The sequence below is a fragment of the Nesoenas mayeri genome (assembly GCF_963082525.1).
Source record: "Nesoenas mayeri genome assembly, chromosome: 3".
NCBI classification, from domain to species: domain Eukaryota; kingdom Metazoa; phylum Chordata; class Aves; order Columbiformes; family Columbidae; genus Nesoenas; species Nesoenas mayeri.
The window spans coordinates 86,228,693-86,249,355 of record NC_137544.1 but is presented as its reverse complement, the minus strand read 5'-3'; the positions used below and the strand labels follow the sequence as shown (position 1 = coordinate 86,249,355).

At 35.6% G+C, this 20,663-nt stretch overlaps 1 protein-coding gene across 1 annotated transcript in view; it reads right to left on the bottom strand.

Annotated features, from left to right (window-relative positions):
* Positions 1–20,663, bottom strand: part of TTC27 (tetratricopeptide repeat domain 27) — a 123,420-nt gene that overhangs the window by 8,493 nt on the left and 94,264 nt on the right. The window contains exons 13-16 of the mRNA XM_080341624.1: positions 17,211–17,438; positions 10,513–10,611; positions 8,721–8,773; positions 4,392–4,557 (exon numbers count right to left, since the gene is read on the bottom strand). Of these exons, the coding sequence (XP_080197750.1) occupies positions 4,392–4,557; positions 8,721–8,773; positions 10,513–10,611; positions 17,211–17,438 (546 nt within the window). The remainder of the gene's footprint in view (positions 1–4,391; positions 4,558–8,720; positions 8,774–10,512; positions 10,612–17,210; positions 17,439–20,663) is intronic.

Sequence of the window (20,663 nt, the reverse complement as noted above, 5' to 3'; positions counted from 1 at the left end):
TCAATGGAACTTTTTACAAGTAGTCATTTAACACCCTTGCTTTCCCAGTCACTGGCTTGAGAAGGTGGCATCTGAGCTGCAGAAATGCTGAACACTTGCAGCTGCTGGCGAATTCAACAGGAGCTGGGCTTTGCATGTCTGAAATGCTACATAATACCAAGTGTCCCAAAAAACCCATGAGTCTTTGTGTCCCAAAACAGACACTCAGAGAACAGTTTTGCTGTGCCTCAGTTCCTTCTCAGTAAAATGAGAAAAAGCAAATGTAAATTAAGACACTGAATCATGCGGTGAATTAGAAGAAAATAAACCTCAGAAAACTGTGGCTTCTTAAGTGAGAACTGCCTGCTCTGTGTAGTGCATAAGACACAGAGACTGAGGAAGAAATAATTATAAAAACAAAACGGAAGTGTTGTAAGTTTTGTATTCAAGATACCTGCCAGTAAAAGGTACATTAACACCTTCCTATTGATGCTTCCTAACTTGTGAGACTATTATTTGGCAACTTCAATGCTTCATCATTTTTGTCCATGTGATATCAGTACTTACAATGAAATCACATTAATAGCAGTAATAAAACCAATTTCAAAGATGCTGTGTCAATAGCCCCAAACCACATAAAAATACCACTGCTCTAGGAAAAGCAGGACAGAGGTGCATCCTTACAAACCAAGTTCACTGGCACAAAGTAAGGTAAAAATTACAACAGTATCAAAGTATTAATATATTAAACTTAAAATGAAAACATACGAAGTTTTATATTTGTGATATCTCAGTTTCCTAAAAAAACTTTTCTTCTCTAGAATGACTCAATTACCATGCACCTCAAGAATTAATTACTGAGTTCTTTCAGATATTGTAAGGCTTTGGCAAAAACCACGATATAAATAATGGTTGATGATGTTATGAAACAAATCTATTTAACAGAAAAAGTGAAAAAGACACACATCTCCCTGGTATCTTTTAATAATCAATATGAAATCATAGCAGCACTTGAACATAAGCTAAAGAGCCCCCACCACCCCCAAAACCGTAAGTGTATAACCCTAAAGTGGTTGTTTGTCTTGCCTGTTAAAGAGCTCAGCTTTTCACTTCAGATAATGCAAAATGTGATCAACTGCTAATAGTCCAAAAGTTCTGAAATTCATATTGCATTCATCATTTAGGATCTAAAGGACTAAGACCCAGCATTAAATGAAATAAGTCTTCTATAATGATTTGCTAGAAAAACACCAGCAAGTATTGATATTACTATAGCATTGTTATTAAAAAAACAAACCAAACAACAACAACAAAACCAGAAACAAAACACAAAAACAAACAAAAAAATTCACAAACCAAAACAAAACAGAAAAGAGGCTTAAGAAGAGACATCAAACTACATTTTCTTTTGGAAAGGAACTAGAACTGGCCCTGAGGACATACTTACATACATACATACATACATGTAAGACTCTTCTGTTTCTCAAATTAACAAAACTGTTACTCAAAGTCCAAAACACTAGGTCACATGAGTATCATGTAGAGTTATCAAGAGTTCTAAAGCAAATGATATTCTGTTTGCATGTGAAAAAAAAAAGCGGGTTTCCTCAGTCAGAAGGATTTAGCAACTTAAAAATAAGGCGTATTCCTATGGAGTTCAGGCTTTGCTTACACTTTGATCGTAATAATATATCTTCTTTATAATTCATCATGTAAGCTTTAGCACTATAGCAGTTAAAATAAAGCTAGTGTGAAAGCTCGGATTAAAGGGGTCCATTAAACACTAATGAATCATTAACACTACTTGGCTGTGCCCAGTTGTTAAGTAAGCTATTTCAAATTGCAAGTGAATTGTGCTTATCATCAAAAAGTATTGGCAGTGTAACGGAGCTTTCCATTTTAGATGGTTGTCTTGAGTGTTAAATTTTAATTTATATCTTTGAGACATTTTTAACTGTCATATATACTAAACTACTAAAGTAATGCTCTGTTGCCAAGGATCCCACATATGCAGCAGATTGTATTTGTTTTTTTTAATGAACTGGGCTCCATGTGACCACTGTAGAGTGAGTTTGTGTTTAGGATGATATCACCCCACCTGCATTCCTCCTTCTCTTTTGTGCATAGTATGTGTTTACTAAAAACCGAACAAAAACCATCACGGGACAAAACCTTAGACACAAACCAAATCATTTTAAAATGGTGTGCTTGCTATCAGTTAATCTCATTCCACAATTGTTCTCCAAACAGCTCCTTTTAAGATAAAACTCACTGGTCAAACCATTTTTAGAAGCTTCTCTAAGACTTGTTAAACTTGACATCACTCTAGTAAGAAAAGAACTTTTAAGACACCAAATCCAAAATGACAAATCTGCAATATATGAGCTCTCCCTATGCCCCTCCCAAATAAATCTTTATTATAAAGACAATTCTCATTCATGAGCTACTGAAAAGAAAGAGGGCTCCAAAAAGTATTAACTGCTATCCTCGCTCCTCAAAATCCCCTTGGAATATGCTCTTACAGCCTTTTATTAGAAATAGTCTGGCAACACGAAGCACCGAAATGAGGGCAATATTTGATGGAAAGGGTAACAGAAATCTTTGCTAGATTCTCAAGAACACAAAATTGCAGAAAGTAACCATTTGTCCATCTTTCTGAATTCATATTCTTTGACAGCACAGGATGAAGATCTGGTTTCTGAAAGCAATGTAGCAAAACAGCTTAATAACTTTGTTATTCACAGAACAGTGAATTACCAAGTAAAAAAGATTGCTTGCCTCCTCAAATACGCACACGGTACAAAGTAATGTGATTAGCAGTTGCAGAAAGCTTTCAGATATATTTACCACCCCAGATGAATAATCAGAGGCTAAACTGATGACTACAACAGGTAAAGCTTTTCTCCTTGGGTCCTTTCTAGTGACCGGTCTGCTAGCTAAAACTATAGAGAATCCAGTGAGCTTTATCTTTTATTACCTAACGTCTACATTAAAGGTTTTCAAGGTGCATTTCTCTGTAGGTTCATGAACTTTAAAAGGAATATGGAAATTTGTAGAATTCTAAGAACCAGTAAGGAAAGTAAGAAAGCATGCTTATGACTTTATAAGGGGAATCCTAGGAAGCTGAGACGTTTGAAAGTATGTAATTTGCTGTAATCTTTAAGTGCATTGCTGCTCATTTCTAAAGAGTCCTTCAGCTTTTCCTTTTTCAATTCTGTCTGCATAATCTGTACATACATATCTTCAAGCCTCATAACATCCTAATCTCAGAACCTGTGCCACAAGGATGACATCGTTAAATAATTAGAATAGCTCAGATGCAAAACTTCCCAAAGCTGCATTCTGTATTCAGAAGTCTGGCACAAAAAGACAGCAATGGCCTAACAAAAAAAAACAAACAAAAAAATCACACATGAAGACTGGAATGCCTCACTGTTATTAGAAGAAATTACTGATTTACGAATAACTGCATACTATGCTGAAATAAAAGAATCTGATGTAACTACACAAACCAAGGACATTTCAAATTATATATTCAATTGCACGCTCCTAACTGATGGATACAGTCTCACAAAGTGTATTCTGCAACAATGATGCTAAAAGTGATTTTTTTTTCCTCTGTTCCTTCTTTCACAAAAAGCTGGAATCAATGACTTGTTTCTTGCTGTCCTGTGCATATTTATTTTTCTTGATTTTTAAATTCCTCATAAGCTGTTCAACCAGATCCATGAAAAGCAAAGGCTTTGGAAGGTGTTTCACTTCCCTGCTTAGGGATACTTTGGCTTGCCTTTCCCATTCACCTTGCTATTTTCACTGAATATATACAACCCTGCTTGGATAGGACTGAGTTTTACGCAAGGTAACATTGCAATTGAAGCTGTTAAAGTTGGTTCTCCTGTGCTTATCCAGAGTGTACATTGACACAGAAGCGAACTGAACTGAACTACAGTGAAAGATGAGTAAAATAGCTCCTTTACATTGCAATGCATTCAATCTATGAAACATAATTCACTTTCAAAGGCTCATTTGTAGATTTTTCAAACACATGGGTAAAGCTTAACTTTCTTTAAACTAAATAATTTATAGTGTTTCTGATACTATGATATGCAGGAACGACTGTGGTTTTTTTAGGGATAGATCTTAAAACTGCAAGGCTCACTATTTGTCCTTCCACAAAATCTAAGGCAATCTGGATGCAAAGGTTTCCCTTTCTGTCCATTGTTATTTTAAATACCTAGTCTTGTTGAGTCTAGATCTCAAAAAATTAGATGGCTACATAACTTCATTGGTACGTGTACTGTCATTATAGATACCATTATCAGCAGAAATCTCTCCATGTCACACAAGTAAAATTAATGATGGTTAAAAATCATCCTAAAATTAAAGATGACTTAAGATGAAAGCTTTCTCACCTGTGTATCCTTGTACTTATCTCTTAAGTCCATAAGCCGATGATAAGCTTTAATTGCTTCTGAAAACTCTCCAACATCTGTACTGGTGAGAAGATAGTTCTCCCATATTTGCCAGTGCTCGTAGTTGCACTTGAGAGCTTCTTGGAGGGTTCGGAATGCTTTGATTCTAATCAGTAATAGAAAAGAAGAGTCTATATTACAGATTTAATATGGAAGATTTCTGTATTAAAATCAGTTGGCATTGTATCAACTAAAAACCTGCTTATTTTTAAAAAATCAGGTTTGGAAAACAGTGCAATGTAAATGTTATTGTTCATAATTTACAATATTGATAATTCCTTAATCTCTCTTGCCAATTACTTTCCATCAGTTCACTCCACAGTACACTCTGTAGAGCCTGAACTAGGTGATTTCTATGTTAGCTCTCATAATCACATTTAGACAAAAAATCATTATAATTGTGCCATCTGTTTCAATATTTTCTTTTCTGAATTTTTAACTGGGACCATGAGAAAACAATCCCACTCATGCTGCAGTTGTAACACCCATTAAAAAATTAAAAACCACTGAGTTCCTGGCAGATACAGAATGATATTGACTCATTTTGTCACAACAATAAGAGCTTTTTGTGATTTATTTTTAACACTTGCACATGGTGAACATGCATACCCCTTGCACAGAAGCCCAGCATTTTCAACATTTTTTCTTATGTCAGCTGGAAGCTTTACTTCCACTCTCTGCTCCCTGACACCACACTGCTGTGTGTTGGAGTGGCCCCAAGCACTATTAGGGTCCTTCACCAAGGGTGCTGCCTAGTGAACCATCTCACAGTGGCAGGAGAAAGTCTTGTGGAATAAAGGTGGACAGAAAAACTCCTATAAAGTCACCATCAAGTTAGGAGGCATCTTTATTTTTTCATATGGATCCACTGTAGGCAGCTCTTTACCATTCTTAAGGAGATAAGTAATGGCATTCTCTGGTAAGGAACATAAGACGGTTTGGCCAAATCAAGAATTTGGGCTGAAAGCAGCTGACCTACCATTTACAGTGATATAACCTCCTGCAGAACATGAAATCAATGCTTCCAGAGAAGAAGAAGAGGGAGTAAGAAGTCTTAATGCAATCTGAAGCATATGTCACTAAGGTCTGGGTGCCTAATGTTTAAAGCTGCCTAAAGTTTCAATAAATATGAAACTAAACAAAACTTTCCCAGAGAATCAGAATGATATGGTTCTTTGGACTTAAAGAGACTGAAGCTTACTCTGAGCTGGACAGTCATAATATGTAGAAAAAACAGAGAGGAATAAATTCTTTTAAATGAAAACTTGAAACAGAGTTTTCCCAGGCTGGTAAAAATATTCCTAAATCTCTTCTTAATTAAGATAACATAAAGATGGCTTGTTATCAAAATTTGCAGTTCACTTGCTCTATTGCTTGAGTGAGTTCCTAAAAGTGCTGTCTTTAAAGAAAGACAGCTCAAATAAATTGTTGGTTAAGTTTCAAAAAGAGGGTCCAGGAGAGCATAAATATCCCAGCCAGGAAAAGGGAATGTCTGACTAGTGGATCAGGCCATTGAAAGTTTGGAATTGCTGGGTCAGGCAAAACTGTAAATAACTGCCACAGTATTAAAAGAATTACCATATATATGCAAGAGAGATGACTATAGAGCAAAATTATTGAAGGAAAACAGGTCATTTGGCAGAGCTGTGGCAGAACAGCCCACAAGCAGGATCTTCCCATGTTCACCCCTCTTTTCTCTCTCTTCTGATATACTGATATATATGATGCTGTCAAGTAAATGTGCTAACAGTTGGGTCTCTTCCACCATTAACAGCCTTAGTAAGGGATTTCAGACCCTGATTTTGATAGATTATATTAGAAAAGCATAGAGACCTGCTCCTTCCCCTATGGATTTTGCTACAATCAAAGCTGGGACAGCTCTTTCACAGGCTGGAAGATGCTCTGTCTGACCGATGTACCCCAGTCACCTTGAGAAACTGTTTCTGAAACTGCTCTTTAACATCTACAGGTTTAGCCTGTATGATCTCCCTCACCTTCTCACAAAAGTTAATGATTTATCAGGAGGGCAGATGCCAATCAAATGGAAGTGTGAAATGTAGCCAAGATACCAGAGGCATGGGATGGAAATCACAATCCTCAAATCATCATTCTTGCTATGCTAATGAAATCCTCTAGGTTCTCAAAACAAACCCCCTATATATTTAATAACTCATATAACGATGGAGCTGTCTTTAACCAGGACAACAGTTAAACCAATTCATATATAATCAGGAAACAGCAGTCAGTATCCGTGTGACATCCTGTCTTGGAAACGAGGAATCTTTCACTCAAAGGGGAGAGGGCCAGTCGCAGTCTGCTCTGAGAAACACAAGATCTAGATCTCAAAGGCCTCCTGGCACCCAAAGAAGTTTTTCTGGTAAACTGAAGAGGAGAGTCTGTTTTCATCACAATTAATTTTTTCTGGAGGAAATTAAGAATACACAAAACTTGTGGACCCTTAAAAAGCAAACAAGCCCCCAAACCAACAAAACCCCTTTCATTTGGGTGTCAATAAGTTGTTTGCATACACTTTTCAAAAAGACTTACACATTTTATGTGTCTTTTGTCTGAGACTCTAAGCCTTACTCAAATGCATCACAGTCCTTAGGTGGGACAGATTTAAGAGCCTGGTTGGAGTATAGCTTGATTTTAATGAGGAAGCAAAAGAAAACAAGTAACTTAAATATATATATATATATATACATACATATATATATATATTTTTTTTTTTTTTCCAGCTAGAAGGCTTTAAAAGTAAGAATTTACACTACCACCACAACTGCCCTCCTCCCCCTCCCCCAGATAAATTATATTGAAATGCACTACTATGGATCTTCTGTTTTGAGATTGGGATAAAATAACTCACACACAGTCTTGATCTGTAAGTGACCACACAAATAATCAAAGCAGTTGCTATTCCACAGCAAATACAGGGCAGACTCAGCTATCAGCATATAATACTGATTTAAGAATTCCCGTACACAAATTCCTCTCCTGTGTAATTCCTGTGGGAAAAAAAGCTTGGAAACATGCACCCCTTTACCGCTTTTGACACAATATCAAATAAGTCACAAGTTTTGTATGTAATTAGCATGTTAAATCACAAGTGTAGATTAAAAATATCAAATTAAACCAATAAAGTGAAACTCATGACTCAGTAGTTTCTCAGCCTTGTAGTAGATGAACAGGCAGAAAAAATATTTGGATTAAAGACACTTTCATGAAACAAGCATAAGCCAGTACACTGAGCATCTGACATACCCTTTTGAACTTTATGCACATGCAGCCTAAGACAAAAATTGGGCATCCTCAAGGCACTGCTGAAGGTGAAAGGAACTACTGAAAAGGTAAAACAGGCTCCTAATTTCTATTACATTTTAGTCTTGAGTAGTTAATTCTAACTGTCATTTTCTCCTGTATCCTGCTTCCATTAGCATATCAAACCATCTCTTTAATTCATTTATGGTATTACTTCCCACATTTCCTTAGTATGTTTACCAGTTTACCTTTTATGTAAATTTACTACTATTTTTCTCTTTTTTTTTTCAGTTTACCTCCTGACTACATAATCATATAAATTGTTGCCATATTTTGAGTAAGGTTTTTAAAAAATTATCTAATTATTCTGTTTCCTTCTCAGAGGAAAAGTTATAATGTGAAAATTCTTCTCAAATATTAAGTTCTTTCAGGTATTCTGTGTCTACAACTAACTTTCATTGCATTGAGCTGAAATACAAAATAAGAAACACAGTCCATTTAGGTCAAAGCTTCTTGTACTAATGGTTAATTTGAATGGAAAAGAACAAGTGAGCTAGTGTTTGCACGGATCTCCATCTGCTTTTGCAATATAAAAAATAAACTGCCTGTTTTTTCCCTTAAGCTACATGAAATTAATGTAGTATGAATTGACATTGGTCTGAATATATAGTTTGCTTGAAATGGATGCATCTTTTTAACTTCACAGTCAAATTAGTTTCCAACTTTAATATGAATGTTTTGCACTGGTTGTAGTTACTACATCATAAATACTTTTAACAAGAAAAAATGTAGAGTGAGGGACTGCTACTTTTATAAAGCTTATGAAACACTATTTCCTGCAAAATGAAATAAGTTCTCAATGATCCAATCTGGGAGAGAGAACTGAAGGGATAAGAAATACAAAATATATGGTAACCAGATTATAAGAATAAAAAAACTCAATGTCAAAAAAAGGAAATCCCAATTATTTATTTTTGAACCAGTATTTTCTAATCCTATTGAAGTACTTACTTCTGCTTTAATCTGATATAAGCAGTTGATAAATTGTTCCAGGCCTCAGCATTCTGTAATGATAAAAGGAAAAGTATAAAAAAAATTTCACTTATATTATGCTTACTTGGTAAAAATACATAAATGAAACTACTGTGAAATATCAATTTTGCTAATCACACATATAAACACGTATTTGCTACAAGGCAGTCAAAAGATCACATTCATTTAGAAATTACATTAAAATACAAATACATAAATATTACTGACTACAGCAACAATCCGGTATATAAATATCAATTAACTGCCTTCTGGTTGGCATACACTAAAGTCAGCTCTTGGCTTCAGTTTAAACTGTAAACAGGCATCCTCTTCTGGATCTGGCTGGTATGGCTGGTGAGGTCAGTGCTCCCAGCACCTCATCACTTCTCACTAGCTGAAAGTTACTTACCTGCACTGCTATAGTAGTGGAAAAAACTGTCTGAATGTCCCCTAATGCACCTCAGGCAAAGCTAGGAGGGTCAGTTCCAACAATGTTTATCAACTGTTTTAGCTGAAAAGGGTAACGGAGTGCTCAGACAATCTTTCCTCTGGTAAAACCAGCAGAGCCACAAACAGAGATGATCCTGCCCATCACCTTATGCTCCTGTAAATTTGAAGCTGCAACACTGACTTCAGCAAAGTGACAGGCAGTAAAAATTTGAAGAACAATGCAATGAAATGTACCCTGGTAATGAAGGCTATCCTCAGGCTTAAGGAGCATTTAAATCATGTTGGGAAACGTTTTTGAGGCTTAATTCATGAAAACAGTCATTACATTGCTGTAGTTCATTGTATAAAAATAGGTTTCACCTCCATAACTGAGAGCAAGCCCAGCATCGTTCCCTCACAAGAGAAGAATCACTTAACCCACTGAGAAGTCAGTTGGCTTATTCTTATGAATACAATCAAGTACAGGCCCCAGACACATGAGTGAAAAATTTAGTGTCTCTACTTGGAAGTAACTCTACTGTACTGAAACAAATAGTATGAATACACAAAGTAAAAATTCCAGTTAAATACAGGGCTGTCTGTATGTACATTTTTCCCCCAAGTTATTTAATCTTACTAATAAAGAAAAACTAATACTCTGTCACCTTTCATTGACCTCTCACTCTTTTCCCCAAAAGAATGAATAATAGTTTCTATCAAGTAGGTGGCATTAACTCTAAGCAAGCAACATGCTGGCAGTCTGGCCTTGTGACAAAAATACGGCCAGTGCATTCCTGAGGGGTAAATCCAGCTGACACCTCTGCTATCTCAATGCACAGTCACACTCAAATAGCAATATTGCACATGTGCTTGCCCCAAGCATCCTGAAAAACTGGCTAACGAGCTCTGTTTTGCCTCTGCTCATGAATGATATAGTTACATATTTACCTGTCATACCACCACTTATTTAACTTCTTTTTCAGGAGAATTTGATTACTTAGAGAACTAAGTATTTTAACTTTTTTTTTTTTGTTTGTTTTATCTCTTTTGCACTCCTCACAGCCCACTCATTCCCTTTTCTCTGTTTTACCAATGTGTGCAAAAATAAATTTCTGTTCATCATATTTTAATATTCACATATGCATACTTAGACAAAGTTACGGATTGGGCAAGTATTTTTATGATGTCTCATGACAAAAATATATCCTTCATGCACAAGTTTAATTTATTCAAGGGGCTAAGGTTTAAACAAGTTTTTCATTATTGCTTTGCTCGTTTATAATGAAAACATCCTTGTTACTCTTAGATAAGCCATTTGAATCACTTGTTGAATAGTACATACATCTGGTTCCAATGTCACACAGCGCTGAAATGCTTTGGCAGCACCTTCATAGCCTTCTAAAGCAATGTATGCGCAGCCCAAGGAAAACCATACACCTAACTGGAGAGAAAAAAAAATGGATGATTACACATATACACATGCGCATTTCTGCACAACAGAAAAAATTTTGTCTGGATGCTCAAACACATAATAGTCTTGTTGATTTTACCTGATATTCAGCTATTGTAATAGTATTGCATGGGTATAAATAATATACTCCATGCCCAATACAGGGAAAAGTTAGGTTTAAAGTTTTAATGAATACGGATAACCAAAGGTGCTGACTACATAAAGACTACTTTCACCATATGTGAAATGCTATTTAATAGCACATTTTCATTTAGAGAAGAAAGTGATAGCTATTTATAGGTTTGCATATTTTGCTTTAACTTGTGAAAAATCCACATTCACTTTATGGTATTACATTTAGGCCAAATGGTAAATGTATTTCAAGAAAATCACATTTTACAACAAACATTTTTAATGACTGAACGTGAACACTTGAAAATTATAGCTCTCTCTACTTGTCAAAATATCAGTCTTCTCTAGTTTATAATGCAATGTTTAGAGATAGAAATGTACTTAAATAAGGCCTTGTGTAGAGAATAGAACTTTACCAGTTGGATAATCTTGAATTGTAAGTCCTTGGTTGTAAAAAACAAATACCTCTTGTCCATACAGATTAAATATATCAGATATAGGCATAAATTACAGCAAATCAAATATATATTCTCATAGCTCTTCAACAGCAAGTTCCTGATTTGCCACATATTTCTCAAAGAGTTGCAACCTAAGCAGTACAACCTTTTAGAAAAGCTCTGTAATTCAGAAAAGTATTAAATCCCAAGTACATTCACAGAACATTTTGTGACAGCATTATACTGTTCAAATGTATGCAGTCAAAATCAAACAGAGCACTTTATAATGTCATGCAAAATTGTTCCAGGTAGTACTCTCTACTGCAAGGAGCTCAACAATTTCTCCATTCTAAACACAAAGGTAAAAACTGTAGATTTTCTTGGGAAATTTTTTGAGAGAAGGAAAAAGGTTGGGAAGACCAAGATGGAAAAATAAGTTACATTAACTCTAATTTACATTGCACAACAATGGGTTATTGTTCAAGATGTCTGATTAATCTTTATATCCTCTTGTGTTTTTGGGCACTAGTTTTGAAGCAAGTAATTCTTATAACTCAGGTTCTTTGCAGGAAACCATAATGGCTCTTTAAACACAAAAATGTTAACTTAAGAAACATTTGCAAATCCAGGATTTTACAGGGTTGAGGATAAAGCTGTTGGTTCATATGCAAGGAGCTTCTGTCTCCATTGATTAATTACAGACTCTGTATCAGGTATTTTTGCAGTTCTCTCCAGATCAGACTCATTTTTCTGTCTCCGAGACCCAACTTAAAATCAGTAACAAGATTTACCTGCTATAGAGTTTGCAGTTAATCTGCCCAGCATACAAATGCATGAGCTTCACCCCTGTCAGACTTGGCACCCCAGTGGATAGTCTTCAGGATATCAAGAAAAGAACTGAACAAGCTTGGCAATAAAGAAACCCTTTTGCATGAGGGGTGTATGTGGGATGGCTGATCCTCAGGGCATATGGATAGGTGCATATGCCTCAGGGCATAATACGTGAAGACAGAACTGCCAGTTACATCTGGCCTGGGCAAACATGAAAATATACTTGGCAGCACTGTCAGCCTATTACCTTTCCTGATCTTCAAACTCATAGTTCAAAAAAGAAACTGCGCATGAGGGAAAAAAACAAGGTTTCCCAAATCTCAGAGGGTAAAATCAATAGGAAATAAACATTTAGTCAATCTCATTTTTTAAGCCTCTTTTATCCATCAAGTTTCCACAAGTCCAGCACTCCCACATGGCTGCTTCCTTGTTAATTCCCCTTTCCCTTCTTTCTAGATCAACAGCTTTCTAGACCTGAAAAGCAGGTGTAGAGACGGAACAGTCAAGGATGCCACTGAAGGCCAGCTCCAGCTCTGTAGCTCAGGAGAAAGTTAAATAGTGCTTCTGTGAAGGGTGAGAGAAAAAGAATCATTGCATTTTTTATAATTTTAACAAGTAACAGCAACACAGTCTCACTTCTGAGCTTGTGCTTTCAGAATCTGATCGACTAAAACTTCCACCATTTTAATTTCTGAGGCTGATGGTGAGACACTACATCCCTCAGGAACTGGCTTACCAATGCTTAGCCTTGTCAACTCCTTTCTCAAGAGGAAAGTAAACTGATTCTTTACTTCAGTGGAGAAAAGCTATATGAGCAGGGACCTAGTAAAAATCATAAAGGCACTGCAAACAATGGTAATAACTTTCTTTTCCTAATAATTTGAAACAAGATATTTTGCCTAGCAAATTATATGAAGGTTTCAACTGAATGGAAAAAACACGAGAACTGGACATGATGGAGAAGGTTGGGAAAGGCACCCAAAAAGGATCCTTCAGCAGACATGAAAAGTGAGATGAAAAGTCTCTGGGATGGAAATTAAGTCAAGGAGCTGAGATGCTATGACATAGAGGCAAAAAGTATACAGAAAATGAAATAGGTCATGGAGATGGAAGAATGTTGCTATATGTTAGAGAAAACTTCAGCATCAGTTATACAGAAAAGAATTGTGTAAAAGAACAACAGAACTGGTATGGATTAAAATTTCAGGCCTCAGTAAAAAAGCAGTATAAAGACTGTATCTCTGAATACTTGACCAAAATGATGAAGGTAACATACTAAGGGATATCAGATTGCTGTAAAAGTAGAAATTCCAGAAAATACAGAGAGATTTCAATAATTCAGCATAGTTTGGTAAATACCACAGCGAACACAATTCTGAAGCTAAATTTTTTAGAAATGAAAAAGCTACTCAAAAGGCAGTACTTGCCTCAATCAGCATTAAGTATTAAAGTATTAAATCCCAAGTACATTCACAGCATGAGTGATCAGGTTCAAAATACTACAGTACAAAAGATCATTTGTAACGTACCTAGATCCACTAGTCCTTTAAGAAGGACAGCAACTCATTTAATATAGAGGATGTTAAATTTAAGAGTTGCTTAAAATGGAAAACCTACATTAAAAACTACAGGGGAAGCTAAAAGATCTACAGAAGACCTGAAACATGTAAAGACAAGATATTTCAAGGCCTGGAAGAACTGCATCTTGTCTTTCAAAAAGGTTCTAAAAAGACTAAACAACTGTAATAGTTAAAAGCAAAGGAATTTATTACGAATAAGAGGACGTACTTTAAAAGCTTGTGTGCTAGACAAATGAGAAAGTTACAAAAGAACAAGTCTGACAGGTTATATGGAAAAATGTGGTAGCTGTGTAAAAAACAAACAAAAACCTCCAAGGTTCATTGCCTTTGATCTACTACAGCGATTAACTGGTATTTTATCATCACTTAAATATCTGGAAAGGGACCACGAATTTCTTCTACAATATAAGGACAGTGACTCTGCAATAATATATTTAGGATACAGTTTAAGCTATTTTGTGTGGAAAGAATGGTAAGAATTCCCTTTTTATTGGAGAGGGCATGAAATCTGCTGATCCTACTGGCTGATGTAACAATTGCTCTGAGAAAAATGACTGAAAGGTAACGTAACAAAAACTTTGTCCAAAGTTTTAAAAAGATTTTCGTCAAGGCTTGTGGAACTAGGTTAAAGATCCCTTTTTTTTTAAAAAAAAAAGTGTGTTGGCTAGAGGTTCAAATGTTGCTACAGATTAGAAAAACACATGAAAAAGAGCTGTAAATTTCTATCATTTGCAAAACCGAAGACATCAACCAGCAAAGGAAGATAATTTAGGCTTGGACTCTTTTTTAAAACTTGTCATCAGGAATTTCCAGGCAAGTCTTCAGTAAGTATAAGTGACTACAAAATGCTTTAAGAAAGTCTAAATAATTTTCTCATTAGTGGGAATATAGTTCCAAAATAACCTAATTACAGTATATCTGAATATTTAAGAAGAAAAAAAAAAAATCCAAATCATCTACCTGAAGAAACTTTTTTGCATTGTAAATCGATTTCTATTATTTGTATACGGCAAATATATACAGATTTTTTTTTTTCCAAATCTACTAAACTCTTCAGTACAATACCCTTAGGAGTACTACAATGTTTAGAAACAATCTATATCATGCAGAGCAAAATTAGTCTCTGGAGTTAGCAATTGCAATAAAGTTTTAAGAGCTCTAGCTGAGTGAAATCCTCATTTTTGACATAATTTATGTCCCCTCTAATTCAGTTTCTTTTGAACACGCCACACTGAAAGAACATACTATAGTTTTAAGTATAGAGGCTTTAATTATATTTTCCAATGAGACTCTAACTCGATTCTTGTTTAAGTTACTTTTAGTACTACAAGATGGAAGAAAAGGAGAATTGTGAGAGTAAGCCTCTCATTGCCTTGTCCAAAACTTAAACCCCAGATGGAGTTGATAGCAAGCTGACTTCTAAAGTGTGACTGTTTTCCCAAACTGGAGAGAGATCACTTCTCTTGCTTCACACCCAAGAAAATTATATCCTGATAAGTTATGAACGAAATAGTTTAGCACAAAAGAGCATTATCCTTTCCTTGCAGACTGTGAAGTGTTGGAGAACGGTGTGGGCTCAAAAATGGTGCTATGAACACACTATTTCTGGAAAATTCAAATGTGAAGTGACTGGATATAGAAAATCATAGACCGTTCAGTGCAAGAACTAACAAATCTGTAATTTAGCAAGCCATAAGTTTTGTTATGCAGACTTTCACTGCTGAAGAAGTGACTACAAGAGCTCTTTGAGCTCTGTAATTGTCTCAGTTCAGCCCTGCAAGATGCTTGTGGTGGAAGTACAAGAGAAATGCATCTGTCACCCACTAGACACATCCTGGAACAAGCAATTCTGTGAGCAGCAGCGCTAATGAGGCCAAGTTTCAGATATATTTGAACTGTTAAGACTTTCATTCCTTTGTGGATTCTCCAAAGTCTAATACGTTGGTTGGCTCATACTGCAAAAATGTACCCTCAGAGACCTCAACCAAATTTGACCATTAGGCCAAAGACTACACAAGATTAATGGAGGGTTGAAAGAGAATGGTTTTATGCATCAGATATTTTGGGGAGTCACTTGCTGCAGTCTAAAAATCCCTTCTTCCAAAAAAATTTCTGATAAAAACAAAAAAAATAAGAATCTCTTTGTAACAGGGAGTCCTCATTTACCTGATAAATTATTCACAATTCTGGGAACAATTAGTTAATGAACTTCCTTTCTGCTCTTTGTCCACAAGACATCCTGGAATAGGAAACAATTCATTTCTGTAGTAGCAGAATACAGACAGACTTTAGAAGACAATGATATGTCAATCCATGCTATCCATTTGCTCAATCTGTTTGTTTGAAATGATTCACCTTTATCTTAAATGGAGCTTCCTGAGCAATAAGAGGAGGAAATGTTCGCTTTCCTATACAGACTGGCCTATTTTTCTTGGATTGCCTTTAATTTTCAGCTTCCTTTGTATAGGACACAAAATAAAGCATCTCAGCAGAATATTTATCAGTTTGCAGCCCTGTAGGCCATTTTCTGCATCCATTTATTATCCAGGAGTCCTCTTGATTTCAATAAGGTTCCTATCTAGATAATATATATTTTCTTGGCTTTTTCTGAGTCAGTAAGAGAACTGAAAGACAAGGGAAGTGTTTTTGTTAATTTTGCTTTCCATTCTAAAGGTGTTTATAAGCTATCTTGAATATTAACAGGACTCTGATTCACTGGAATAAAATAAGTCATTGAAATACAAAAACATTTCAGGGTATAAGATTTAAAAAACTGGGGGCCTTTAAAATTTTTCTACAGCAGAAGTCCAACTAGCTATGTGGAATTCAAACCAGCAGCTTCACCAGTATTTTTTGGAGGACAAGAAGGAATATTGTATGTTAGCATGGACCTGGAAATGGCTATGAAGATGACAATTTCTATACATAAACAACCACAGAGCTGTTTTAAATTCTCAAGACCTTTCACAGTGTTGAACTTATTGGGATGGGATATAGTGGCTGAGAAACTGAAACAAGATTAAAAAAATTGTCTGCAGAAAAGGTTGCAAAGGCTCTGTCAGAATACTCAGCTTCATCAAGAGAACTCTTTTGACTGTGGTTTCAGTTTTGATGCATTACTGTAAAAAAAGCTACTGTCATCACAAGTGTAACGCAATGCTTCCCAGTGACTCCAGACAAGGCGGACCAGAACACTCAAAAAGATTTCTGTGAAATACAGCTTGTATCTCAAAGCAAACAAACAAGACAAAAGGATAATTTCATTAAAATCTATACAGCATCCTTCTTATGAGAATTTTGCTTTACACTTGTTCATTATTTATTTGATTATAATTATTAATTTTCAATGGCTTGATCTCATTGAAATAGAAGAGCCGAACAGGTTAAGAGTTAGCTGCATGCAAGCACCGGAATGCAAAAGAATGTCTTCATTTCATTATGCTACTGGTTTTAGCCAGACTTCCAAGTACATGGTAAAAAATTTGCTAAAAATAGTAATAAGCTGTTACTTTGACAACTGTGCACAGATTTGCCTTTTAAAAAAAATGTGTCATCTTTTAAAACTCAACACATCAACTGAAACAAAGCCATATGTGTATCATTTCCCAACCTGCATAGGGTTGATCTGCACGGAACGTTCAAAGCACTGCACACACTCCCTGAATTCCCGGTTGCGGAGATGGAGGAGGCCTTTGGAGCGCTGGGCACGGGCGCTGCGGTGCCTGGAGAGCTCCCAGGCCTTGTCATAGTACTGGTGGTCCTTAAGAACATCTCCAAGCAAACAATACAATCCTGGTGTTTCCTTTTTCTCCAGCTCCCTCCTGAGTATTTCTTCTGCCTGTTAAGGAACAAACATAAATCGATATATAATGGGACAATTTATTTTCATTTAATCACCTACCTGAACAAATACCACTTTAGCACCTTGCAATCATCAGCTGAAGACTAAGAAGTAGAGGCAGTAAGGAAACACGGTCTTGATCCAACACAGTATCAAAGACAAGGTCTAGAGAGAATCTGTTTCCAAATTGTTTTTAAAAAAACACAATTCAGCATCAACATAATACGGTGGCTTTTGGTCCAATGCACCAAGGGAAATGTAAAAAAAAACAACAAGAAAAAACAAGAAGCAAGTTGGTCCTCATTTTATATCTTAGGTGTGTATTCTGTCCCAAGAGCTAATTTCAGTCCTAGACATCAAACCTACACCTACCTCACAGCAATGCAGTATTAGCACTATTAAAGTATGTGCAGTTCTAGTAGTATTATCATCTGTGTTTTTCATAAATTCTAATAAGTGCTCTTGCAATGACTGTCATTCTTTTTTCTCTAATTGCTCTTTTCTGTTTCTGTAAATACTTATTTCCATTCTATTATGTCTGAAGACATCCATTTTGATGCTGTTTGTTTTGGAAATGCTGCTCTTTTACATAAGATGCAGAGGTTATATCTAAATGTTTGAGATAAAATATATTCAGAACATATACAGCATTACGGAAAAGAAGACATAAGCTGGGTCTCCTAGACATCTATTATGGGCTGTAACCAACTTTCAAAAGCTCTTTATCTCAGGGTCACTAACTCGTTCTAACAATAAAATTATTGTTTCTCTTTTAAACAAGAGAGAGTCTGCTCTCTGTGGCCTTTTGAAATGATAAATACACTGGACAGATGAACTGTTGTTCAGACCGAACCCTTACCTCAGTCCCCTGCTGCAAAACTGTAACATACATAATTCAGCTCAGTGTCATTTTTCTATTAGAAAACATCTATTTGAAGCACTCGAACCAAGATTCAGAGCAGCCTGTCACAGAACTGAAGTCTGACTCTGCAACACTATTAATTCTCCTATCACAGCTAGCTTATCTAAAAGGAGAGCTGAGTTCATCTCTGCATTTAAATTAGTACTGCTTTTCTTGTTTCTGTAAGAATTGTTTTATTTGCCCTTCAGGTTATTTCTAGAGAACCAGTCTATTCCTCCTCTTCCTCCAGTCAGTAAAATTCATTGATCCTGCCTGAAAATCATATTTAAAAAAAATGAATGTTTTACTTTGTTTTGAAATATTTAATATATAGTAATTTTAATGCTTCATTCTTACTATAATTTTTCTTAAATGAAGTAGCTGCAAAAGTCTACAAATATTTGAAATGCACAAATGTGAAGAAGGGATGTATTGTTTAGATGTCTAAAGGGATCTTAAACTAGTAAAAATTGAATTGCATTAAGAAGAAAATTAGTGGCTGGATGAAAATAACTTAATGGCAAGTGATTTTAAGTGCCTATGGAACAGTTCTTTAAAGAAAGCAAAAAAACCCCATTACTTTAAATTTAGAATCAGCCTAGTCAAAACACTAGTAAACCTCACCTAACAAGACGACGGCACTTGCAAATGGTTTGGTTAAAAGGCAGATTACTTCCCCTCCTCTGCCTCCGTTAGTTGCTACGACAAGATTAAAAGAACATATATTAATAGTAGATTTTTTTAAGACTGTTTTTTTCTAGAGCAGAAAGAACTACGTGCTTTACTACTGCAGTAGTTACATTAGGCACCAAAAGGTAAGTTTGATTTTCCCCTTTAGATAAAGAAAAAAGACTGAAGCATCAGTGTGCGAACAGCAGCTGTGAGGTGAAAAGTACAGTGGATGCCACTGCTTTAGCCCTTCCTCTGCTGGGCACTGCCAACCTCACACTGGTTTTCACACTGTGGCACTGCCCAGTACTGACCATGTACTAGACGAGACAGCCAACTATTCACTAATTGCATTTCACATTTAAAAGCATAATGTTCTGGTCTAAGCTTACAAGAATTCACTGCCAACATAAATATTTCAGCACACAGATAAAACAGGAGTTAAATAAACACAAGTCTGACTTTTTATTCATCTGATCAGCTATCTGATCACCTCTCTGGCATGTTACAAACCTTTTTAATACTTAAATCTTTAAAGGCTAATACAAAGGAGATCATAAGTACAAACTAAAAAAAAAAAAAGTATTCTCAAAATATTCGTTATTTGTCTTCCACATTACCAAATAATTTTTAAAATGGGATTTCTCATTTTGCCTAGGTTTTTGTGAAGAAAAATATTCCTCTCTCCTAACTGTTTGGTAAACTATTTTCAAAAATGTACATTTAATCTTTGACAAGAACTCTGCTTTTGCAACAAGCAAATTTTCTTTTAACAACAAATATTACCAAAAACCATTTTCCACACAGCTCATGCAATGGACATAAAAGAAATATAACCAATAAAGATCTATTCTGAACTACTGAACAGACATTAATGATTGATTTGTATGCTTTATAACTAAAAAATTATATCTGAATTAAATAGCCTTAGGTAAGACTAAATTATGAACTAAAAACTACCTAGAAAGAAAAATATGAAGCTGTGCAAGCCTTGCTGAATGAAATAGATTTAAGTATAACAAGTTTTTCACAAAATGGTCTGGACCAGAATGGATGGAAATTAATACTCAGTTCAAAAGTTGGTTGATTTAAACAGGAGAAAGATTAAGGCTGTTATCTTGCTTTCTAGACTACTACTGTTGGTATGAGAATTAAACAGGCAATGCTTCACAAAAATACACAATCAGTAAAGAGGGGTCTGTCTTAAATAAAAGGTAGTGTCTCTTTGTAACTCACTACAGAGACTCCTGGAAACTGAGTTCAAGATTCATCCCACATTTGGCTTCCCAATCCTAAACTTCCCCTTGCCATCCCAACCACATATTACCATGCTTTTATTTTGTTTCCTAAAATATCCCATTAGCCCCACTCTGCATCAATGTACAAGTTCTATTATGTGGTAATTCACTACTTTGTTAGTTCAAAGCATTTTCTAGAATGCTTTCATCTGTTCTGCTTGCCCGTTATTTGTCAGGCTACCAGAGAAGTGGCATGGGGATGCAGAACAGATGAGCATTGAAAAAGGCGGTGAGAGGAAAGGAGATCTCACTCTTCAGTTTTCATTTCATCTTCCTTGTAATTTCATGCATGACCTTGGGTAAGCCATTTACTCGTCTTTCTCAATTTTGTAGCGACACACAAGAGTGCTTATC